The sequence below is a fragment of the Nycticebus coucang genome, chromosome 8 (genome assembly GCF_027406575.1).
Source record: "Nycticebus coucang isolate mNycCou1 chromosome 8, mNycCou1.pri, whole genome shotgun sequence".
Lineage (NCBI taxonomy): Eukaryota > Metazoa > Chordata > Mammalia > Primates > Lorisidae > Nycticebus > Nycticebus coucang.
In genome coordinates, this window is record NC_069787.1 from 107,660,819 (window position 1) to 107,687,447 (window position 26,629).

The following is a 26,629-nucleotide window of genomic DNA, read 5'->3' on the forward strand; positions in this document are numbered from 1 at the left end:
AAAAGAAAACATGATGCAAAGTTTAAAAAGCCAGATACAAAAATTCATGTATTATATCATTTCATTTATATTAAATGTTGAGAATAAGCACATCCAAAAATACACAAAGTAGATAGTTTACTAAGGGTCAGGGGTAAGGAGAAATGGGAAGTGACTGTTAACAGGTACCTTTTGGGGTGATGAAAATATTTTGGAGTTAGGTAATGGTGATAGCTGCACAGTTTTATGAATATACTGAAACCACTGAATTGTTCGCTTTTAAATGGTGAATTTAATGGTAAGTAAACTATATCTTAATAAAAATTGAAAAGAAAAAACAAGAGGGGGAACCTTACAGAGACCAGTGATGAAAATACACCAGAAATCTAGCAATGAAACTCAAACCTCTATGCCTCAAAGATGGGGAGAAATATTGATAAAATTGAGTTGGGGAAAAAGGTGTCTCTCATTCATTGCTGGTGTCAGTATAAATTGGGACATTTACTTGAGTAAGCAATTTAGTAGTATCTACTGTATTTTAAAAGATAAAGTACATGCCCTCTGATCTATGATTTTCATTTGTAGAAATCTAAAATCAATTTGTGCCTGGCACAGTTAGCTCTCAGTGACTGTTCTTTCCTATTATAAAGGTGATAATCATGGAGAGATAGATAATAAATTATGTAATATACTCCTGCAGCCAAATTCAGTTCTCACTTTTTTTTTTGAAAAATAATAAATGTTCATACTACACTGTTATATGAACATGAAATTTCTGCTCTTTTAATCTTGACAAGCTGCATAAAGTGAAAAATGAAACTCTTCCAAAAATATAAGGTCTTGTTTCTGGAGTTCCTGAGAGTCTACTAGCAGAACAGTTAAAGATTCTCATGTAGAGTTCTGGCTTCTTAATAAAAAGGATATGCTGGAGTGGGAGTGAGATGAGGGGAAGGAAACAAAGCTTGAGTCTCAGCCAAACCTCATGAAGCTGCAGAAAAGCCAAGAAACATTCACAGTGACTTAGCCATAAAGCCTCACTAAAACAAGCAGTGGCAAATTCAATGCCTACTAAAAGAAGTTCCTAAGTGAACTCGTGTTCTGTTTTCCTTTTCCTTCATTTCTTTCTCCAAATAGCAATATCTCAAATGTGGTATAACTGTTATCATGAACACTGTGCTTTGTTCATCAGATAAAGAGTTCTATCAAGAAAGGATAAAGTCCAAGGAGAAGACAGTCGTGTTGATCTACTTTTCCAATTTAATTATACCCAGGCCATTCAGTCTATGAAGACATATCCCAAAGTCAACTGGCCCAAATCACAGGCAAAGCAAGAAGCAATCACTTCTGAAAACTATCCCATATCTCAAAAGGTAACAAGTGACACCTAAACCTCCAGGATGTACGCTATGTCACCACTCGTGGTGCTACAAACCAGCTGTTCCTATAGAAACATGGAGTGTTCATCAACACACCTGCCACCACCTCCCAGGCCTCATCCTATCTACCCAGCATAGTGAGACATGATAGGGAAGCAGGGATTGTGACATAAGCAAATGCCCTCAGGCTGATATGTAAATACTAGCCCATAAGCTTCCCTGTGAAGGCCTCATAACAGCCAACTTCTTGTAACCCCCAAGCTGACGGCCTCACCAGGGGGAGGAAGGACCCCCCATTGGAGAACTGACAGGAGGATTCTGGTAGAGGAGGGGTCAAGATCCTTAAGGACAAGGCAGCAATCATGTAGGCACCATGGAGACTGCTATGTGTGTTTGCTCCCCATGTTGTACATGGGAGAGATGTTGTCCTCAGTTATGCTCCTGTCTGTGCTGCAAGTTCATCTTCACTTCCGAGCGAAATTGCACCTGCTTCCCCTGCCCTTACAAGGATGAGCGGAACTGTCAATTCTGCCACTGCACCTGTTCTGAGAGTCCCAACTGCCACTGGTGCTGCTGCTCCTGGGCCAATGACCCCCGCTGTAAATGCTGCTGCACAACCACCAGCAACGTCAAGTGCTACTACTATGAGAGCCGCTGCTGCCGCAATGTCACCATTTCATTCCACAAGGGCCGCCTTAAGAGCATCCGTACCTCGTAAGTGCCAGGCACCCAGTGTGGAGCCATACTAGCTCAGGAAAACTGGCTGTACGGTCCACAGGGCAGACTAGCGACCTCTGCCCTAGCGAAAGAAAAAAAAGAACCAAGAATTTTGTAGCAATATGTGTAGCCTAAACAGTTACTAATTATGTATAGATTGTCCGTTCCAAATCCAAGCTCCATTAACTATGTGAATGAGCACTGCACTCTATTGAACCTCAAGTCTCTCATCTGTACAAAGTAGTGAGAGCTAAGACTCTGGTGTGTAAGCAACTTGCCAGATACTGCATGCATAACTTCAGCTAACCCTTACCCCAAGTCCCAATTAGTACCCCAAATAAGTAATTGAGACCCTATGAGGAAACTGAGCCTTTGAGAGGTTAAGTTGCCCAGAACCACACAGCTAGTAACATGCAGCGTCAGGTTTTGAACTCAGAGTCTGCGATGATAACTTTAAAATGCTGTTCTGCAAAATGGAGGTGATACCTGTCATGATATGGTAGTTATGAGGATTAATGGATGAGCTTTGCCATCTGTATGTAATAAAAAATATATAAATAGCTCTTCCTCTTCCTCCCATGAACTCTTAATGTCTACAATACTTATTGGAAAAGTAAAACCCCCAAGTATGACCTGGATAAGTAGCCCAGGCATCCATGAACTCCTGCCTGCCTTCTCTTCTTTCCCATCCACAACTGATGGAACATAGGGCCTCGATTACTTAGGTAGGGTACTAACCCTCCACGTCAGACACATGTCTTCTTCTTCCTCTACCACACCAGTCATTTTATGTCACAAAGGAAGAGAGTCTGAAATAGATCAAACAGGATTAGAAGAGGCAGAAAAACGAGGGGCTGGTCTGTAGACTTTCAAGCCTGGAAAAGCAATTATGTGATCAATGGTTTAGTGAATTCAGGAGAAGAGTATGATCCGCTTTGCAATTAATCCATTAGATACTTAACAAATGTTATTCCCCATGACCTTTTTACAGTGCTTGTATGGAGAATCTAGGACACTGGATGCAAATCTAGAAAAGGTGTGCACACTCCTCTATCAACTTCCCCATTCTCTGAATCAACAACTGCAAGTCACCAAAATACTTTCTACACGAGAAGGGGAAAGTTGGCTTTGGCATCAGTAGCTCCCCAACTTTGCTATGCATTGGAATCACCCAGGAATCTTTAAAAAAAAGTGATGCCTGGCCCCCACCAACCAACATTCTGATTTTATTGGCCTTGAGTACAACCCAGGCATCAGAATTATAAAAGCCCTATTCCCTTTCAGATGATACAAGTGTGCATAATGGCCTGGAGGGAGCAAAAGGGGAAGCCAAGAGACTTGCCAGGTGATAGAGTAAAAACCTGGGTGCAAGGACAACGGGTCCAAATTTGGGAGAGGAAAGGGGACTATGCAGTGGACCAGAGGCAGGATATCTGAGTAGAAAGGCAAGCTCCTGGGCTTGGCGAATTTTTGACTGCAACTGTGGTCACTGAATGCCCAGTCCAAGTCTGAAGTTTTTGGAGAAGGGCTGGGATGCTATCACAAGTGTCAGGCTCCGTCAGAATGCACTGGTGCTCGCCTTGCATCAGGCCTCTCCTGGTTTCTGAGCCACTGCCCTCCCTGCTCCTCATCACCATGTATGGCTCTCAGCAGCTTGCTCATCCTGCCCCACCCTGGTCTCATTCCTCCCTCTCTACCTTACTCTTTTTCCCACTTCCTCCTCCACCTCTATCACAGCTCCTTGGCCCATTAACACCTGTCTCTTAGCTTTGCTGTCTTTCCTCTTCCACCAATACCTCCCTCCATCCCACTTTCTGATTTATGTAAATGTCAATCCTTGAGCTGCCTAGTAACCTAGTAAGAACACTGCCTGTAAAGGCCTCCCAACAGCCTCCCATTCTATTATACCTTGATTCTCAGAGCTCTGCCTTTTTATCAAACAAGTTCATCCAGCTACCACATTTACAATTGACCTGACCTCCAGACAATCCCTTCAGGGTCCAAGGAGGTGGCTGAGAAAGTAGAGAGGAAACAAAGCTGAGAATATGGAGGCTGGCATGAGTGTAGCCCAACATCCAGATCTCGAGGGGATTAAAAGTGCCTTGGTCTATACAAGGGAGACTGTCACCTAGATACTTTATTCTAGTATCCTTAGGGAGTACATTTGGCTATCTAGGATCTGGGACATAGGTCTCTGACTAAGGAAGCAGGGAAGGAGACAGAGACAAATAGGAAATGCAAGACAACAAAAGCAGAAGGGAACACAGCCACAATGTCAAGATTCACCCAAATATTACTGTCATGAACCCAGGAGAAGATAGAGGAACAGCTACAAATTGTGTGTCTGTTTGCACCTCCATTCCCACAGCTAATGCATTTATTTTCATAAACCATTTTTGCCCTGACTATAATTTCTTAAGAACATGCACTTGAACTTTATAGTTTTATTTCATCTATAATTCTTATAAATATAGAAAATCAGGCTCAGATACTAGACAACACACACACAATAAAGACATACTTTTCATTGACTTAGTCATGATTTTCTTCTATTGCTGCTTCCTCTCTACTGTGGAAATTAGCTGACTTGTAACAGAGAGGAATAAATAGTGGCCACATTTATTGAAAGCTTATGTGTACTTAAGCAGTGAAGCCCTTTCCATAGATTATCTCACTTAGACTTTATAAAAACTTCACAAAGGAAATAGTACCATGAGGTCTGATTTACAGATGAAGAAAAATAACGAGAGAGTTAAGAAACACATCTCAAAGGTGCAACTTTAAAGTGGTGCATCCTATCACATGCAGTCTGCCCCTGGAGCAGCAGTTCTCAACCTGTGGGTTGTGACCCACAGAAACTGTAGTAAAGGGCCATGGCATTAGGAAGGTTGAGAACCACTGCCCTAGAGCATTACCTATTAGCCTGGTTGTTAGATCACACAAGTTCTAGGTGGGGCTCAAGTGTAGACCTCCTGGTCTCCTAAAAAGCCCACTTACCTGTCCTCTCCTGTGTTCCATCCTATGTACAATAATCAAAATAATGTCAATGTCCTCCAGGCAAGAACACATGTAGCTGGACAAACATTGGATTTATTAACTCGTTGTTAGTGAGAACATAAACCATAAGTAAGGATGAAATACCTCAATAAGAAGGTATCGATAGGTTATTATAGGATTTGGGCTCCTATAGGTGAGTACTTGAGGGTAAATCTAACAGGTGTTTTTTTCTTTTATTTTTAATTCTTATGAGTGCATAATTTTGTCTTTATAGTGTATCTGTGATGTACATACATGTATTACAATTCCCTTTTAGTTATTTTAAAGTGTACCATAACTTTAAGTAGTATATCTTACTACTCTTTTAGTTATTTTAAAGTATATCATACCTTATTGATTATGGTTGCTTTGTTATGCCATCAAATATTGTTCATTCCATCAAACAATATTTCTGCATCCACTAACCATCCTATTTTGTGCCCTCCCCACACTATACTTCCAGCCTCTGGTAACCATCACTTTACTTTCTATCTCCATGAGATAAACTGTTTTTAATACTCAGCCCCCACATGAGTGAGAACATGTGAGATTTGTCTTTCTGTGCTCAGTTTATTTCACTTATGTTCTCTGGTTTCAATCAAATAGTTTCAAAGAACAGGATTTCATTCTTTTCTGTGTCTATATAACATCCCATTGTGTGTATGTACCACCATTTATTTATTCATTCATCTATTGATGGACACTTAGGTTGATTCCAAATTTCGGCTATTGTGAATGGTGCTGCAATAAACATGAGAGTGCAAGTATCTTTTTGATATACTAAATTCCCATCCTTGGGATATACACCCACCAGTAGGATTGCTGAGTCATACAGTAGTTAGTCTTCTGAGGAACCTCCATACTGTTCTCCATAGTTGTTGCACTAATTTATCTTCCCACCAACAGTATGCAAGTTCCCCCTTGGTCCACATACTCACCAGCATTCATTGCTGTCTTTTTGACAAAAGCCATTTTAACTGGGGTAAGAGAGTATCTCATTGTAGTTTTGATCTGCATTTCTTGAATGACTAATGATGTTGAGCATGTTTTCATATACCTGTTGGCCACTTGCCTTCTTTTGAGAATATTCACATCCTTTGCCCATTTTTTAATCTGATTATTTAATGTTTTTCCTGTTGAGTTGTTGGATCTCCTTATACGTTCTGGTTATAATCCCTTTGTCAGATGGGTACTTAAATATTTTCTCCCATTCTGTAGGCTGTCTCTTCACTTCATTGTTTCCTTTGCTGTGCAGAAGCATTTTAGCTTGATGTGACCCCATTTGTCCAATTATGTTTTGGTTGCCTGTACTTTGGGGGTCTTAATAAGTCTTACCTAGAAAATGGGAAAAGCAGAGTGGCCCTACAGCTGCAATTAGTTTAAACAAAAAAAAAAAAAAAAAAGAAAGAAAGCAGTCATTCCCATTAACCAGGAAATGACATTGGGTCATTTTGCGGTTTGGACAATGTTCTTGTCTGAGCTCAAACATTACATGTATGAAGTGGTCTTGTTTCTGCTTTGGTCCCTCTTAGCTCCAGAGTGGGCTTGTTGCACATTGGTGCTCCTTGATACTACTGATGTCCGGCAGAGCATCAGGGGCTAACACTAATAACGCCAGCCTGGTCTCCGCTGCTTTTCTTTTGCTCAGAAACAACAAGCAGTTGTAGATGGTTTGCTGTGTTCCAGGGACTACTTTTACACCCTACAGGTATCCAACTTAATTTTAATCTTCTCAGGAAACTCTCTGGCAGGGGTACTAATTTTGTAATAAGGAAACAGGCAGAGAAGTTACCCAGCTGAAAGACTGTGCAGGCAGGTTGAGAACCCAGGCGCAGAGCCCAGAGTCCTCACCCCCACCCTGGACTGCCTCTCAGTGATCCAGGGTTCTTTCCAAGGTGGAGCAACGGTTTTCAGTCGCTCCTGCCTCCTGAAACCCTGTGTTTGCTTCTCCTTCCAGCTCCAAGACCGCCCTGCGCTTTGGGAGCGACACTCAGGTAGACGAGAAGCCGCCCCCAGCCAGCACCCACCTGGTGGACCACCTCACCTGCCCCATGTGCAAACGGCTGCGCCTGCACTCCTTCATGCTGCCGTGCAACCACAGCCTGTGCGAGAAGTGCCTGCGCCAGCTGCAAAAGCACGCCGAGGTCACGGAGAACTTCTTCATCCTCATCTGCCCGGTGTGCAGCCGCTCCCACTGCATGCCCTACAGCAACAAGACGCACCTGCCGGAGAACTACCTGCGCGGGCGCCTCACCAAGCGCTACATGCAGGAGCACGGCTACCTCAAGTGGCGCTTTGACCGCAGCTCCGGGCCCATCCAGTGCCAGGTCTGCCGCAGCCAGCGCGTCGCCTACAAGCGCTGCATCACCTGCCGCCTCAACCTGTGCAACGAATGCCTCAAGACCTTCCACTCGGACGTGGCCATGCAGGACCACGTCTTCGTGGACACCAGCCCCGAGGACCAAGACGAGAAGATCTGCATCCACCACCCGTCCAGCCGCATCATTGAGTACTGCCGCGACGACAACGAGCTGCTCTGCACCTTCTGCAAGCTGGCCTTCCACAGCGGCCACGACACGGTCAGCCTCATCGACGCCTGCTCCGAGAGGGCCGCCGCACTCTTCAGCGCCATCGCCAAGTTCAAAGCAGGTCCTGCTCCCCTCCCCCATCCTTTCGGAATCGTTCCTAGTTCAGGAGCCCATCGGGAAAATGGCTGGGGACAATTTGCTTAGTGAAAGCCTCACCTTCACCTGGTGAGGGAGTCAAGGCGCTGGGAGGCTGCCCTGGTGCCCACGCCTGACCACCCCTGCCAGCCACTTAACCTCCCCACGCTGGGGTTTTCTTGTCTGTAAAATGGGGGTAAAAGCAGCCACTCCCTCAATGGATTGTTGTGAGTATTGAATGAGGTGCTCCATGTGAAGCATGCAAAAAGCCATCTGGAAAATAAGTATGTAAAGACTGCGTCATCTCGGGCAATGCTCTTCATGACCGTGGGTATCATTCCACGCTTTGGAAAATGAAAAGCTTAATCCGGTACCATCCTGATGTTCTGTGACCCTTTCTAAGGTGTTTTGTAACTGGAGTTGGATTTGTTCAGTATTTTCCAATTTGCAGGGAAAAAGAATTGTCACTGCTGAGAATTATTTCAATTTTAAATTTTTTCCCAATGAATTTTTCCTCACAATTTGGAGACAACCAAGTGTAGTAAACATTTAATAACAGGAGAATTCAGAAATTAGCCATAACATTCTGGTCAAAAGTTTATTTTTTTCCCTTCTTGCCTGTCTGTGATTATCTTATATTAGCTACATATAGTATAGTTTCCTTAAGGGAAACTGACCCTGGTTGCCATGATGAAACTAGGTGCAATAATATTTCAGAATGTTATTTATGATTTAGCAGAGACATAATTTCTGAGTATGTTTCCACCTGGTTAGACATGAGAATCCAGAGATCACTTTAGGTTCCTTTACCCCCAGAAATAGCTCCTTCTATAGAGGACTTCTTTACACAGGCCTTTGAAGTACTTTCTGTCTAATGTCAACAATCCTCCGTTTAGGCTTTAAAATTCCCTCCATGGAGAGGGCAACTGTGGTTCAAAAATAATTGGGACAAGGCAGCTGGTAATCTTCAGACCCAGTCCATCTGATTCTAATGCCCATGTCAACTCAACAACATTCATTTGATAACCTTCCTGTGTAGACAGTAACCAGAACCTTATCACAGATTAAGGGGCAGGAAGAACCATCACCATCTGTAGTCTATTTCCATCAGGAATGTCCTACACTCTGGCCAACCTGCAGATCAAGCCGCCCTTTCCCTTTGTCAGATATTTCGGTCTCCACCGTGCAGTCACGCCTGAACACTTGGGAGGGAGGCAGCTTTTCCCTGAGCTGTGCAATAAGGTCCCCCTGAATGAGAAGGCAGGCCAGGGGCAGACTGTTGATTATCACGTCACCCAGAACCTCTCAGCAGCATGGATATCTCAGGAATGCCATGGCTTCTCACTGGCCACATACCTGGAAACACTGTCAATTGACATTAATTCAGTTTTGGAATCACCACCAGGGAAACTTTTAAATTAGACAAATGCTGCCCAGGCATGGTGGCTCCCGCCTATAATCCTAGCACACCGGGAGACCAGGGCATGTGAATTGCTTGAGTTCAGGAGTTCGAGATCAACCCAAGCAAGAGACCTTGTCTCTACTAAAAAAAAAAAAAAAAGCCAGGTATTGTTGTAGGCACCTGTAGTCCCACCTACTCAGGAGGCTGAGGCAAGAGGATCATTTCAGCCTCAGGAGTTTGAGGTTGCTGTGAGCTATGACACCATGGCACTCTAGCCAGGGGCAACAGAGTGAGACTGTCTTAAGAAATAAAAAGGGGGGAATATTAGTTTGCCAATCCTTGCTGACGAAATAAAAAAGAATTTTTTCTAATCAGAGTTCAAACTTATTCTTGAGAACATGGTTCATTTTCCTGGCAGGTGCTATAAATCTGCATTTTAAATAGATGGCCAGATTATTCAAAAGTAAGTGATCTGAGAGTACATGCTGAGAAACTCTAGGCCCTGAGAAAAGACCTGGTTTGGGAGTTCTGCTAACAGTAGGTGCCCCTTCCCATTCCCATAGAGGTACAAGCTGAGCAGCAATGATGTTTACAAAGCTCCCCATGTGATTCTAATAAGCAGCCAGGGCTGAGAAGCACTGAAGTAAAGGGAACTCAGAAGCTTAGCTCTTTCCCACAGGAGGTGTGGTCCGAGGACCAGTAGCATTATCATCACCTGGGAGATTGTTAGAGATGCAAACTCTCAGTCTCCCCCCACCCCCACCAGGTCTATTGCATCAGAATCTGGGTTTTTAGCATGATCCCAGGAGATTGCCTGGATTACATTGTAAACCTAGCTGGAGGCTGCCTCCCATGGATTCTAGGGGACAATTGATTTAACTCAGGGTTTGTTTTTTTTTTAAAGCTCCCCAGGTGATTCTTTTGCTCATAGAGGGCTGAGAACCACAGCTAGAACAATTAAGAACATAGGCTTTGGGGTTAAAAATTGAATTAGGGACAGGACCTAGTTTTTCCCATTTACTTGCTGTGTAATACTGATCAATTACTTAACCTGAGACTTCGTTTTCTCATCTAAAAATGGGAACAATAACTTCGTGATAGGAAGATATATGCAAGATATGGTAATATATGGATCTAGTCCATAATATGTAGTGTATAATATATGTATCTGATCCATAATAACTGTTCAATAAATAGTAGCTAGTTTTAAGTGTATCTCCTGAAAGAGAACTTGATTTGACTTTGCTCTAATATTAGCCCTTGCAAAGCTGTCATATTTGGAAAGGTTAGGGGTGAGTGTCTCCAGCCTCCTCTTTTCTCCCCTCCTAGAGTTGCCTGTTCCCCTCATCTAAGAAATTTTTATCCTATCTCTCAGGACCTTGTTCTGCATAAACTTAACTAATCCCTAATAAAGCAAAAAGTTTCCTTTCCAAGTATCTTGGATGGTGGATAACTATTGTACAGAGAAACTAGTGAGTAAAGCATAATTTCAGCTGCCACAGTCACAGTGGGGCTTGCGCCCAGGGAGAGCAAGGAGCACTTCTCATCAACACTGAAATCACACCCTAGTACTCCATTCAGCCCCCACCTGTATTACTTCATCATTTTGGGGCCAGTGTGAGGGAAAAGGTAGGCAAAGGAATTGGGGGGTTCAGGGTGTAGGCTAAAGAGAGACACTGCTGACATTCACCCAGAGATGTCAGAAAAAGGGAAGAATGGCTTTCCCTCAGCCAACACCTGTTGGCCACTATACGCACCATAGGCAGAGTAATGACCAAGGCAGCTGTGGTCCCTGTCCTCATTGACAGAACTTTAGGGTTTCTCTTATTCAAATGTACATCTTTGTTGCAGTGACCACCACCCATATAAGTGAGTGGTGAGTCCTGTGGACTCAGTATGATATTAAGAACCAAGTGCAAAAATATTTGGTCACCCTACTCCTGCATAAAATTTGGTTGTAAACCTATCAATTCACCAGAGTTGACCTTTCATGAGCAGGACCTTACCTACAGTATATGCCACAAAAGGTTGACATTCTCCAAATTGCTGCTTGGTACCTAAATCCTTTAAAACCAACACAGGTGTTTCATTTCATAGATTGAGATCTTCCGTGTCCTCACCCTGTCATAACATCCTCCAACAGTAGTATCTTTGGCTTTATAAGTATTGGTAGCAGTTACCCTTTCACATTCACATCTGTATCCCTAGTGCCTAAAAAGGCATGCAGCGTATAACAAGGGTCAACTAGGTTCAGTTCATAGTTGTTGAATGACTGAGTGAACTGAAAACCCATATGCCCCATGAGAGGATGCAGGGTGAATTGGTTTTTCCTGAAGTGAGACAGCAGACCTTTTCATGATGTGAATGTGGAAGGCAAGAGAAGCAACACTGCAGAACCACAAGAGAGGTGAAGACCCCCAGGGATTGGGAAAGGGTATGAAACAGGGCCACCTCAATGTAGGAAAAGTTTGCTGATTTCCCACTGTTGTCTAGGGCTGGATTCTGGGTGGATGAGGCAAGGAAGAATTTACAAGTCAAGTAGTCATCAAAAATTTCATTTTTTCTCCTACCACTTCAAAAGCTTGGCTGTCTTACAGAAAAAAAGCAGGGCTCAGTCACTTGCCCAGTCAACTTGTAGGCAATTATGGGATAGTGATAAACAAGATGAGGGTGGCATGAACTTCCAACCTCAGACCCAAGGCCACAGGGATAACTTTAAAAGATCAAAGTATGCTGGGGAAGGACGGCTGGTTATACCCAAGGGAGAGGAAGGAGGAAGGGAAGGGTGAACTGATGAAGGCCAAATTCGCTTCGCAAGCCCCACCTCGCCTATTTTGGCCCAGTTGTCAGGGCCTTCCCTTCCTTCCCTCTCCACTGACTTCCTGGAAGCCCACAGTCATTTGCTCCACTTTGCTACCGATTTTTGACCCTTGGGGAGATGAAAATTTTAACAGTAACTGACTTGGTTGTTTTACAGTGCGATATGAAATTGATAATGACTTAATGGAATTCAACATTTTAAAAAACAGCTTTAAAGCTGACAAGGATGTAAAGCGGAAAGAGATCCGAAATGGCTTCATCAAGTTACGCAGCATTCTTCAGGAGAAAGAGAAGATCATCATGGAGCAGATAGAGAACCTGGAGGTTTCCAGGCAGAAGGAGATTGAAAAATATGTGCACATCACAACTCTGAAGGTGAATGAGATGGATGGTCTGCTTGCCTACTCCAAAGAAGCCCTGAAGGAGACTGGCCAGGTGGCGTTTCTGCAGTCTGCCAAGATTCTGGTCGACCAGATCGAGGAAGGCATCCAGAACACCTACAGACCTGACCCTCAGCTCCGGGTGCACTCCATGAACACCATACCCTTGGACTTTGCCGAGCTGTCCAGTGCCATCCATGAGCTCTTCCCCACAGGACCCAAGAAGGTATGCTCCTCAGGGGACTCACTGCCCTCCCCCTATCCCGTACACTCAGAAATGATGATTTCCAGGAGGGTCACTTTCAGCACCCACAGCTTTGGCAACCAGCAACTATACCAGCGAAGCTCCTCCTTGCTTTCCTTCAACAATGCTAATGAGAAGGCCAAGATGGGTCTGGAGGGCTATGGGAGAGCCCAGTCAGCCACACCTGCCAAACCCACAGACGGTCTCTACACCTACTGGAGCGCCGCTGCAGAGACCCAGCCTGCACAGAACAGTAGCAGCTTCCACAACTGGTACTCCTTCAATGATGGCTCCGTGAGGACCCCAGGCCCGATTATTATCTATCAGACTCTGGTGTATCCAAGAGCGGCCAAGGTAAGAAAGGCTCTGGGCTCAGTGGGGAAGGTGGAAAATCGTGAGGCACAGAACAGAATATAGTCAGGAAAGATTTCACTTACCTCTTAAACCTCTAGGGTCTGGTCACTCCAATTTGCTCCTCCACAATTTGTGGTCAGCCCATTCAAAAGAGGTAAGTTCCTGATCTTAAGTAACCCAAGACTGGCTTAAACCAAATAGTGCGTTTAAATCAATAGTCAGAAATACATCTGAATGCCCCACCCCCACTCCAAAGGCAGCTTTCCTATTCAAAGAGAACTCAATTTGAGAACCAAAGAAATTGGAAAAGATTGCTTGGAGGTGTAACATTTCCCAAAGGAAAGCGTGCAATAGAGACAGCACCGAAAGTCAAGTTAGAAATGCAGGCTTCGTTACCTATCATTTGTGATGCCTCTAAATTGCTATCTGTCGTAAAGAAAATATTTGGAAAGATAATCCCCAGTAGAATTCCAACTCACCATCTGAGATTCAGCCTCTTATATGGAGGGAAAGGTGGAGAAAGGGGCCTCACAGATGTCTACAACTGCCATCATTTAGCCTCCAGATCAAGGGGTGTGGTTCCCCTTTGATCATCTTGATCTACAGCAGACAAGTGGCCCTCTCCTTCAGATACCCTTTGACTCCAGCTGAACCTAACCTAAACTGTTGATAGAAAGTTAAAGTGCAGACAGAAAAAAAAAGATTAACATGCACACTGTAGGTCTCCATACAGAGTCATCCCCAGGCCTGCATCTATGTGGCAGAGCTCATCTTTTGCCCCCACAATCTGAGAACACTCCCAAACAATTTAAACTAGTTTTTCTCAAACATTAGTGTGCACCGGGAGATCTTATTAATGAATCCTGAGTGCTGGTTCTCACAAACTTCCAGGTGTTGTTAATGTTGCTGTCTGCAGACTACACCTTAGTATCAAGAATCTAAAAACAAGAAAATGAAGTCCAGACACAGACCAATTTCCATTCTCCTGAGATACCATAATGTACGTTTTGAAATCTATAATTGACACAAAGAATGACCATACTTTGCAAGGTAGACCGGCCCTCCCCTGGCTGTCAGATACAGTAAAGTGTCACTGCCCTTCACGTAAGTAATGCCCATAACTGAGCAGCTGAGCTACATTTCCAAAGGATACTAGATCAGCAAGGCCTATAGTGCACGTGACATTAGCTCAGAGAGAGCAGTAGGTCTCATCTCCACCTCAACTCAGACCTCTTGGGAAGTTGGCAGGATCTTGCTCCAGAGACAAAAGACTGAGGAGTCTGCACTATGCTTGGGCTTGGGAAATATTCACCCATGCCACCTATCAGTCATCCCTGTAGCAAAGGGACTACACAAAACAATCCAGTCAACTCATTGGCTGTTAAGAGAGGACACCTACTATTAGACTGTGGTGTCTGGTGTAAAAATATCACTGGTCCTTATTTGAGGATAATAGAATAAACTTCACACAGGAATGCAGAAGATTAAGCCTGTGTTGACATCTCTCTCAAATCCTTAGGATTTTGAGTAGAAAATATTCTTACACGTAGTCGTGTAACTTGTCAATATGTATTATTAAGGACCTAGAGATTTTTAAAATTCATTTTTATTTCTAGACATCTCTTCCAAGGAAATGGTTAAAAATTCAGACAAAAATTCATGCCCAAAAGTGTTCATTACGGCATTTATTTATTAGAGTATGAAATTAGGAATAATCTAAATGTTTAACTCTTTAAGGATTAAATCATTTATAGAGTAATTTCTAAACACGGTGCCTTACTGAATTTTTAATGATACAGGAAAATATATAAAACATAATGAGTGAAGGAAACTAGGAATCAAAACATTATCACCCAAGGTTTGTTTGCGTGTGTGTGTATTCCAAAATTGAAAAGAAATAATAATGAATTAACTGAATTATGGGATTATGAGTAATCGTTGTTTTCTTCCCTTATACTTTTTCTGTATTTTTCAAGTATGTTCCCATAAGTACATTTGTTTTGATAATTAGAAAAGATAATTTCATTTTTATCAAGCTTTCTAAACTTATAAAAATTGTTAAAGTATAAATATATAAAAGTAACTATAAAATATATAAATGTATTAAAAAATTAAAATTCATATCATCATAAAATTATAAATTAATTTTATAAACCCATAACATTTACATTGATTAAAATTTTAATAAAAGTATATCTGTTTAAAAATGCAATTATTATAAATATTTATATTTCCTACACCATCTGATAATCAACTCCTCTGAAGTAATGTATTAACATTTTATGCTTTCAGCACATGCTGCATTACTTGGGTAAGTTATTTCAGCTCCCTGAACTCTATTTTCTTGTGTAGAATATAGAACATTGAAAGAGATAAAACTTTTCATCTTCCAGTACTCTGTGGTTCTACTGGTATTTGGTAAGGGTATTTTTCTGAGCCTTATCAGAAAAATGAATAAAATCTATCTTTTGGAGGTTGTGAGAATGTGAGGGATGGTAATGTCTGGCACAGAATATGACACATGATAGGTATTCGAGAAGGGTAGCTACTTTTGTCAATGGTATGGGGAGGATAATTATCCCCTTCGCATTGTCTGACAGTAACAGAAACCAGAAGAGCATCCTTCTGTTTATGAAGGTCATTACAAGCATCATACCAGGTCTCATTACACAGCCTTCCAAGAGTGTCGCACATAGTCTAATTCAAAGTCCTCCACAGCTGTAGGGATGGGGTCAGCTTGGAATCAGACCACAGATAGTCAACAGCACCAATATTCATGGGAACAAAAGCTGAATGGTGTGTACTGGTATCACGTTGATATGTTCACTTCTTCCATAGGTTTACTGGACATGCCCAACAGAAGATGTGGATTCTTTTGAGATGGAATTCTATGAAGTCATTACTTCCCCTCCTAACAATGTGCGAACAGAGCTCTGTGGACAAATTCAGGACATAATGCAGCAGAATCTGGAGCTGCACAACCTGACGCCCAACACCGAGTATCTGTTTAAAGTTAGAGCCATCAATGAGAACGGTCCTGGGCAATGGAGTGATGTCTGCAAGGTATTGTGTACATTTTTTTCCCCAGAAGATTTTTTTTTGAAAGGTGCTGGATGCAACTCTGTTAGGGTTAGGATGATCACGAGAACACAGAACCCACCCTGGGACATTCTCTCTAAGCCCAGAAAATTTGTTAACTTGGGGCCAAAGAGAGGGTTGTGGGCCTCACCCAGACTTTGCAAGTGAGACCTGAGAATTCTTAGGTCTGATTCAAAAGGCACGTGTTCTGGGCATTGTTAGGCCGTACAAATTCATAGGAAAATTAAACATTATCCCTGCCTTCAAGGCACTCAGGGTCTAGGACACAAATAATTATCATGTGAGAAGTAATTGTGATTTGAGAATAACAAAAGAGGTGCTATCTCCAGGCAAGGATTGGGTGCCGGATTTAACAAATGAAAATGTAGGATGTCCATTTACATTTGAATGTCTAGCAAACTGCAAATCATTTTTGCATAAGTATGTACCATGCAATATTTAGAACTTATACTAGCTGCTCAGGAGGCTGAGGCAAGAGAATCGCGTAAGCCCAAGAGTTAGAGGTTGCTGTGAGCCGTGTGACGCCACAGCGCTCTACCCGAGGGCGGTACAGTGAGACTCTGTCTCTTCCAAAAAAAAGAACTTATACTAAAAAAATTATTTGTTGCTTCTCCAGAAGTCAAGGAAAAGCCACTATTCCTTGCACACATCAGTGTGAGCTCCACAAAGGAAGGGATAAAATTAGTTCTACCTTATTTGTAATACAAGGCTGATTCTTTCTTAAATCCTCAAGGGACACATACTCATGAGCATAATTTCATTGATATTAGAAGGAGAAAGAGAAGAAAAATATGAAGACTGCCCAAAGCTATCTTATTGTATAACCCTGGCGGTGTTATTTGGAATCAGGGTACATTATGTCTTAATCAGGAATTCTTTAGAAGAAAATTGGCGAAGCCATTTATTTCAGCTTTTGAAAAAGAGAAATATCTGATACCAACAGAGGGAAGTCTCATGAGACCACTTCCGAAACAAACATCTGGTCTGATACCCAAGGGAACTAGAAAGGCCTCTCTTTTTCTCTTTCTATCTCTGTTTCTCTCTGAATCTACACCATTTTCTGCTAGCCCTGAGTTTCTGCTCCCCTAAATCTTGTATGTGGTCACGGCCCTCTCTTCATGCGATCTTAGAGCTCCAGTGTCCAACAGCATCAGACTAGCTATGCTCTGTTTGTCTCCTCAGTCAAGTGTTTGAAGAAAAGAATCTGAGTGGCTGCCACCTCTAGTATAATGGGGAAGCAGGAGGTAGGGTCACGTTGTGTTTATGGAGCCCAGTACCACGGGTATCCCCACCCCTCCCACAGAGGTCAAACAAACACTCACATGGGGAGGATGGAGGCGGGGGAAGCCTGCCCAGCTGCTCCTGCTGCTGTGCCCAGGCCGATTACACTGTAGGTCAGCAGCTCCAGTCCCTTCTCTTAAGTAACCCAAGGATTGGCTTACACCGAGCAGCGTATTCCAGAGCCTGGAATGCCCCTTGGCTGCTACTACATTTTTGCACCATGTCCTGTTGACTGAACTTTTCCTTCAGTCTAATTCTTTGTGCCCGCTAAGTTTTTAGAAATTCCTTAAAAATGCCTTTCTCATGAGGGGCAGTCAATGTTGCTAATTTTTTAAAACAATACCTTCTGTCATTTTTAAATGCTAGGAGACAGACACGGGTAGAAAGACCTGAGTGTGTCATCAATCTGCCATCTCTGTCCCTCTGGGCCTTTCTTAGGTAGACTTTTTTGGTGTTTTTCTCAAAGGATGAACTCCTCAAGAACAAAATTCATGTGTAATTCATTTCTCCCACAATGCTTACCACAGCACTTTGCATATAGCAGGTTCTTAATGGCTACTGAATGAATACATGAGTGAAAATGTGACCAAGCGAATGAATATATGAATGAATATCTAGATTGAAGAAATAAATTGATAAATAGAATTAATAATTATAAAGTACCATAATATGCCTTAAAGCTGTTAAGTGTTTTGTGCAATCGGTCGAGAAACAATGTTCCCCTTGAAATTGTGTTTGATTAATTTGCCCTCCCTGTAAGAGACGAAAATGCATTCCAGTACCTTTCTTTTTTGCACAGTATCTAAATGAGCAGAGCCCTAATTAATGAGGTTTTTCTGGAAGCTTCATTTTTATCTGACTTGAGGATCTGCAATATAGATTTTTCCTTCAGAAGTAACTCTTCCTTTCTTTTTTGTGGTCATATTAGCATTCCATGGGAAACACTGCTTCCTTAACATTTGTCATGATTTGCATAAGTAAAGCCTTCAATAGCAAATGAAAATAAGATGGTATGTTTGAATGACATTTATAAAGCTTCATAAAAGTAATGACTTCAGCTCTTTCCTATAAAATTGAAATTTTTTCCCTTCAGCGTCCGTCAGTTCCATGCAGGTATTTCTGAAAGGTTTTATTTAAAATGCGGTGATGATGCAGCAGAATCATTTCTTATCCAAAATGCAATATTTCCATCGTATGGACTTTTGTAAAAAGAAGTGAAGTAACAACTTTTATCTTGGATTAGCATAGCTAAGACTTGATCTTTTGAGAGATTTTATTTGGAGTATAATACATGCAGCAGGAAAATTAGCTTTAATGCTTTTTAAAGGTCCTGTTTAAAGGTAGTCCCTGCCACCCTTAGCAAAAGTGAGAACCCTTCTCTATTAAAAATAGAAAAATTCACTGGTTGTGGAGGTGGCCGCCTGTAGTCTCAGCTACTCAGGAGGCTGAGGAAAGAGGATCACTGAGTCCAAAAGTCTGAGGTTGCTGTGGGCTATGATGATGCCATGGCACCATCTGTCCCAAGGTGACAGAATGAGGCTCTGTCTGAAAAAAAATAAAAAGGTCAACTCTGTGTTAGACACTATATAGGTTCATTATCACTGATCATCCCAATTACTCAGAAAGGAGGGAGTTATTGGCTCCATTTTTCAGATAAAAAAAAATGAGGATCAAAGAAAGAAAGTGTTATGCTTTGTGTTACAGAAGGAGTTGAGTGGGAACCTAGGTCGGTATCCAAGGCCAGAGCTCTTTGTCCCACTGCACCACAATCAGATCTAAATAAGTCTGGGTGTGGTAGGCTCAGTCCTCAAGACATAGGACTTCACTCTGGGGAAATGATGTCAAAACCAAAAGCTGAACACTTTCTGAGAGGCAAGGTGAGGCCTTAGAAAGAGCACTGGATTTGATATTACTCCTGAGTCCAAGTCCCAGCTCCACTAGGCTGCAAACTCCATGAGGGGAGGTACTATTAGATTTCTACCCCATCTGTGCCTATAACATAGAAGAGCCTAACTGTTATTTTTTAAGGGTGTTTTTAAGATAAATCACATACCCTTTGGCCTCAGTTTCTCCTGCTGCTCTTCCTCTGGTCTTCAGTATACCAATAACCACCATTCCCATTTCTGAAAATAGTCTACTTTCTTTGATTTACTTGTCTCCCTCTGACTTTAAATCTCAATTAACATCCATGAAATCTTCCTATATCAAATCTAACCATCCGTTTATTAGTTTTCTGTTGTCTCTGTAAAAAATTGGTGGTTTAAACAATACAAATTATTATTTACTGACAAGTCTAGAGATCAGAAGTCCAAAATGAGTCTCACCAGGTTAAAAAAAAAAAAAAAAATCAAGGTGTCAGCAGTGTTGTGTTCCTTCTGGAGGGAGAATCCATTTCCTTACGTTTTCCAGCCTCTACAAACCACCCACATTCCTTGGCTTGTGGCCTCTTCCTGCATCTTTAAAGCCAACAATATTGGACTCAGTCCTTCCTGTCTATCATTGCTCTGGCTCTCTTCTGCCTCCATCTTCCTCCTTAAAGGAGGCTTGTGATTACAATGGGCCTACATGAAGATTCAGAATAATATCGCTATCCTATGAACAGCCAGCTAACAACCTTAGTTACCTTTTGCCATGTAATATGAGGTCAGACAATTAAGGTTGTGGACTTATCATAGAAAAAGTGCTACATACTTCATTGCTGAATATTACTACAGTCACCTTCAAAGTACTCCCTTGGGAAGCTATGTGCCAACACCAGCACCTAGTCCAGACTTCAAAGCAATTTTGGAACTCTTTTTCTGAAGTTTCCACTTGAGCTGTCCTCATACAAGGTCTGACAACTAAGTTAGCAAACTCATCCTAGAAAAAGTGCTTTCAAGGCTGGACTAGGGGCTGGCATGGGTGTATAGCTTTCCAAGAAGAGTATTTCGAAGGTGACCATTGTGATATTCAGCAATGAGGTATGTAGCACTTTTTCAAGGATGAGTTCACAAACTTAATTGTCCTTGTATAATATATTAAAGATTTCTGGGATTAGGACTTGGACATCTTTGGGGGCACATTGTTCTGCCTGCCATAGTCTATATGCTGGATGTCCTATATTACATCACATTTGTAGGTAAAAATTCAGGCCCTACAATAGTCACAAATTGGTAAATTTCTGGGCTTTTCCCTCTAGCTCTTTGGGAAATGTGGCAAACCCTGCACCCATCCTCTCAATGTCCTTCTCAGTCTATCTCTGGAGCCTCCTTCACTACCCGCTTAGTGCCTAATGTGTGCTTAGGAGCATTCCTGCCAACTGCCCTGAGTCTCTTTAGTGCTGACACCTTCCTGCTTAGCCTGTGCCCCTGGTGGAACCAGGGAACAAGGCTGGTTGACCCTCAGGAAATCCCCCTTCTGAGTTTTTTCTCTCTTCCTGCTGTAGACCTGAGTCATGCCTCTGCAAGGGTTGGGACTGGAGGACAATCTGAGTGGCCATCACTATTCCACATTCAGAATAACCCCCACAAGGGTACCCCCACAGACACCCACACACTCACAGTGGCCCCGTGCTCTGAAATGGAACCTAAATGGTTTGCATCCTCTATCTCCTTAAGATTTGTTCTTTTCCACAGAGCTCCTGACCATTCATGTGAGTAGAACCTATTGGTCCCTTCCTACTTGCCCTACAGATGGGCTTGAATCCTAGAGTATAATTTAGGCTCAAAATGACCTGGTTTTGAGGTCATTTACCCTCATATACAGAGGGTTGGATTAGTCATATGCCTTCATTCATGGTCCATTATCACCATTGGTCTATTCAAGGTCCTATTCTTATTTATACATTTTCCTTTGTGACATCCATTCTAATATATTTTATGTGTATCTTTTTGGTTTTATGTGTTCTTATATGATGTGGGTGGTGGTTTCAATATGTTATATATCTTCTTTTGTTTCTTGCCTTTTTTCGCTAAATGCTGGGTTTTTATCATCCCTCCATGTTGCTAGAGCATTCTGTTCCTTAGCCCTGATGCTGCGTCGTCCTTCACAATGTGCGTGTCACCTATTTATCCAGGGTGGATACCCAGCTGACCATTAGTGGTACTACAGTGAATGGTCTTATACATGACATCCTGTGACCAGGATGGGAATGTAAGAACTTCTCCAGATTATAGTTTTCTAGGGTTACCATAACAAAATGCCATGGACTAATGCCATTGGGTGGCTTAAACAACAGAAACTTATTTTTTCACTATTCTAAAGGTTGGAAGTTCACAATCCAGGTATCAGCAGCAATGGTTTCTCCTGAAGCCTCTCTGCCTGCAGATGACCATTTTCTCACTGTGTCCTTGCATAGCCCTTCCTCTGTGCATGCACATTGTAGTTAGTGTCTTTCTGTGTGTTCAAATTTTCTCTTCTTATAAAGACACCTTGAGGATGGATTAGGGCCCACTCTAATGGCCTCCTTTAAAACTCTTTAAAGGGCATATCTCTGAATATAGTCACATTCTAAGGTACTAGGGGTTAGGGCTTCAATGAAATTCAGCCCATATAAGATATGTACCATGAGTAAAATTTATGGGTTGTTTGGGTGCAGTGATTCACGCCTGTAATCCTAGCACAATGGGAGGCTGGGGCAGATGGATTGCTTGAGCAGAGGAGTTCAAGACCAGCCTGAGCAAAAGCAAGACCCCCGTCTCTACTAAAAATAGAAAAAAACTAGCCAGGCATTGTGGCGGGTGCCTGTAGTCTCAGTTACTTGGGAGGCTGATGCAAGAGGATTGCTTGAGCCCAGGAGTTTGAGGTTGCTGTGAGCTATGATGCCACAGCACTCTATCAACGGTGACAAAGTGAGACTCTTATCAAGGAAGGGAGAGAAGGAGGGAGGGAAGAAAGGAGGGAGAGAAATTTCTGGATCATAAAGTATGTGGGTATTTAATTTGACTGCATTCATATGCATTTCTATAAGGAATAGAGGAGGGCCCCTATATCCAAAACCCCATCTACACTTAATACATCCAGCATTCTATCATTTTGTTAACCCAATGGATATACTATGTAAAATGATATCTCCTTATTGTTTTGAATTTCATGTCACATCCTTGTTAGTTTTCAGGATTTTCTCTTCTGTGTGTATGTGTGTGATATGTGTGTATCCTTAGCTCATTTTTTTCTTTTTGTGTATCTTTAGCTCAAGTTTTCCTTGTGTGTATCCTTATGTGTATCCTATGTGTGTATCCTTAGCTCAAGTTTTCTTTTTCTAGGCAATTTGCAGGATGTCCTTATATACTCTAGATAACAGTTTTAGACATTGCTAATATTTTTTCTGCTTCTGACATTTGCCTATTATCTTTGCTCATAGTTTTCTTCATGGAACAGCAGAAATCTTCAATTTTGATGTAATCAAAATCATCAATTATATTTTTCCTCATGCTTTGACCTTTCAAGGTGTTTAAAAAGCCCTTCCCTGGGCTTAGATCACAAAGATAATCTTCTATTTATTCTTTTATTAAATTTACAGTTTCACCTTTCAAATTTAGGTCTTTTAATCCATCCCAGCTCTACCTTTGTTTGCAGTATGGGGTAGAGATATACTTTTTGCCATCTAGTGAGCCAGTTCTCCTAGTACCATCTACCGAACAATGTCTTTTCTCTCTTAGGATACAATACAGGTGCCACGTGATCTTATATTAAGTTTCCACATGTTTAGGGGTTAAACTCTTCATTATATCCCTCTGGTTTATGTTTCTGCTCTGATGTCAATACCACAATGATTTTATGGGTTTTTAACCTCAGCTGTATGCCAGGTCTTGATGAACTGCTAAGGTAAATATCCATCATCTTTCTTTCTTTGTTAAGACTCATTTAGCTAATCATAGCAATTTACTTCTTTATATAAATTTTAGAGTAAGTAAATTGAATTCTTAAAATCAGATAAAATTTGTTTCAGGATGCATTGCGGCTCTAATTAACTTGGAGACAACTGGTAATTTGGTAATATGTCTGAACAATTACTCAAATCATAGTCTCCATGCTATATTTGGGTTTTTAGGCTTTTCCTATAGAGGTATTATGCATTCTTGGTTAAACTAGATATTTAGAAATCTAATATACAGCATGAGAACTATAGTTAATAATATTGTAGAGAAAATTTGCTCAGATTTTAGATGCCCTTAATACAAAAAAAAGTTAACTATGTGAGATAACAAATATGTTAATTTGCTGGAATGTAGTAATTGTGTCACTATGTATTTGTATATTAAAACATTGTGCTGCACAAGTATATACATAAATAAACCATATAGTTTATAGATTTCATTATCATAAATGTTATTTCATATTTTCCTGTATTTTCTAATGGATTGCTGGTTTAGAATAAAGACAGTTGTGGTATGTTGGTTAATCCTGATTATAACAATTTCAGAAAACTCTCTTATTATTCTGTTAACCACTCTTTTGATTCTGCTTTTTTTCCCAGGCATATTATCTTATCATTTATAAATAATATGGTTTTATCTATTATCTTATAATCCTTGAACTTCTATTTCTTTTTCTTTCCTTATAGCATTGGCCGGAACCTTAAGTCATTCATAAAATGATAGCAGGGATAGTAAATGTCCTTATCTTATTCCGATCTCAAGGTTTCTTCATGGAGTTGTCAGATTTTTATTTAGTTTTTGTGATGTAAAAGCTTTACTAAATTAGGAAAATTTCCTTTCACTTCTAAGTTTTGAGGGGTTGTGCATAAGTAGTTAAACCTTATTAATTTTTTTGCATTATTTGAAGTAATCATAAGATTTTTCTTCTTTAGGCCATTATAAATAAAGTAAGTTACACTGATTGATTTTTCTGATGCTAAACTCTACATGCATACATAGAATAGGTTCCTTGTGATCATGATGTTTTATTTTTTAATATACTTGATTTCAATTAGCTCATATTTTATTTTATATTATTGCTTCTATAATCATAAGGGAATTAGACATATAATTTTTGCTAATATTGTTTTTATATGGTTCTGGAATCAATATTTCACTAGCTTAATAAGGAACTGGGAAGTTTTGTTCTGCTTTTTAGAAGAACTGTTTCTTAGAATTCATTTGAAAAGTAATCTCACATAGAGTAACTGAAACTCTTAAAAAAAGAAAAGTAATCAGAGCCTGGGACATTTGGGGCAGGAAAGGGAATGTCAACTATTATTTCCATTTCTTTACTATTTCAATTTCTGTTTTTCTGTTTCTTCTGTCCTCTGTTCGATCTGATCCCCTTTTTCATAGACACATCTCAATCCTCACTTCCCTATTCACATGTCACATAGTCTTTATCTTTAAAGATCCTGACTATACTTTAAAGCAAAAACTCAGATCTTCTACTTTTTTGTGAGTCAATTCCTAGCCCTTTGTAATGCTGCTACCCCTTCCTCACTGCCCCCGATAGCTCTGTGTCTATCTTACAATATTTGTATTACCTTTACCAGGATTATCTCTATTCATTATTTCCATTTTACCCAGAAATGGCTAATCTAATGCTGTCTGTTTCATATGACCTCTACCTTGCATGCAGCCTTGCTTTTTCTAAAGCCAAAAATAAATTTTGTAAAAGAGAACATCATGCTAATAAGTGTCTGATTTTTTTCCCTTTCCCTTTGCATACAAATATAGGAGGTTAAAAGCTTTGTACATAGAGACTTTGTGCTTCATATAAACCTTCCTCTTTGCTATCCAACCCCCACTCCCACCCCCACCCCATCTCAAGTCCTTATCTACCTAGGCAGAGCCCATTAATCCAGTGGATTGGGTTTCATCCCTGGGTCTCTTCCTCACTCCCTAAATGGTCCTCCCATAAGTATGTATTGGGGAAAAAATGGGAACGCTGCCAGAACAGAGAAATGGAGAAACTCACTATCTTCAAGGTAAGGCCTGAGATCTAAGTCTAAGCTGAGTCGGGGGGATTCTTAGGGAGGGTCCCGCTTACTCCTCATGCCCAATATAATCTGCCTTTTCCAGGTAGCACTAACTATGCACTGTGATCAAAAATAATATGAAGTATTCCCACCTGCATCAAAGGGAAACAATTGCCAGATTTATAAATTAATGTTCTATTCATTATCCCTCCACTTTCCTAAGAACCTTTTCTTTACCATAACCAGTGTTGGGATTATAGAGCTGAAAGTCTGTCATTTCTCCCACACCTCAATCAAGATATTCATGGTCTGATAAAAAAGTCAAACCCACTAGCTGAAACTTAACAACTGATAAGAGCTATGAAAGAAGCAAGTTCCAAATGGGGAAGAAGGCAAGGGGATATCACATATGGTGAATCCCATCAGAGGTCCAGCTTGGTGAGAGGTGTAATCTCTCAGTCATAAGAGCTGCCTTAAAGGAAGTAGGTCCTAGACTACGGAATCACAATCCTATCACATATTAGCCTAGGACTTTAGAGAAAGCTGCCTGGTCCTTCTCAGCCTCAGTTTCTTCATCTATAAAGTGGGGCTGATGGCACCTGCTTCATATGGTTCTTGTGAGGAGTTAATGACCTGCTGTGTGTAGTGTCTGGCATTCAACAGGGTGTAGGCTCCTGAGAGATACTGTTTATCTCTGAGCTGATGCTATGGCCCTTGCTTCTAATTGCAGGTGGTAACACCAGATGGGCGTGGGAAGAACCGAGCTAAGTGGGGCCTGCTAAAGAACATTCAGACTGCCCTCCAGAAGCGCTTCTGAGCCTCTCACAGAACAGGAAGTGACCTCACAGATGTACTACAAAATAGACATGTATATCCACACACTAATACGTATGTATATTTTTCTCACCACATTCTTCGAGGAGATTGTACATGAATGTTTCTGGGACCTCTGAGCTTTCCAACAGGAATCTTCTAAGAGCAAATGAAAGGAAAATGCCTAACACTATGGCTTGTTCATTCATTATGACAGTAGGTTACAAAACCGTCAGCAAGTCTGTGTATCTCCATCAGCTCCATTCTAGCTCTAATGTCAGAATTCTGTGGTGTTTTATATTAAACAACCATTCAGCTTCTGGGTCTTAAAAAAAGCTCTCTATTTGCCGTTAGGGACCCTGGTGTGTATGCTCACCTAACTAGCTTTGGGTTTTTGGGCAAGTTGCTGACTGTGGAGGAACTCTAACCTCACCAAGTAGTCTATTTCAACATTAAGTAGCCAACACATTAGCATATTCTTCCCATCAAGCTTGAGTTCACCTTTCCACACTCTTACTCCGTGGTCTGAGGTCTGCCTCCCTCTTCTGGACACCAGATGGAAGGAGGGTGTAGAATGCCTGCT

The 26,629-nt window shown here is 41.4% G+C and overlaps 1 protein-coding gene across 1 annotated transcript; it reads left to right on the forward strand.

Annotated features, from left to right (window-relative positions):
* The first annotated feature begins 1,580 nt into the window (after nucleotides 1-1,580).
* Nucleotides 1,581-26,226, forward strand: TRIM42 (tripartite motif containing 42). The gene is made up of 5 exons (XM_053599848.1): nucleotides 1,581-2,069; nucleotides 7,066-7,757; nucleotides 12,151-12,971; nucleotides 15,810-16,034; nucleotides 25,964-26,226. Exons 1-5 carry the CDS (start codon nucleotides 1,729-1,731, stop codon nucleotides 26,048-26,050), a joined length of 2,166 nt encoding a protein of 721 aa, XP_053455823.1. The 5' UTR covers nucleotides 1,581-1,728; the 3' UTR covers nucleotides 26,051-26,226.
* The last annotated feature ends 403 nt before the right edge of the window (nucleotides 26,227-26,629 follow it).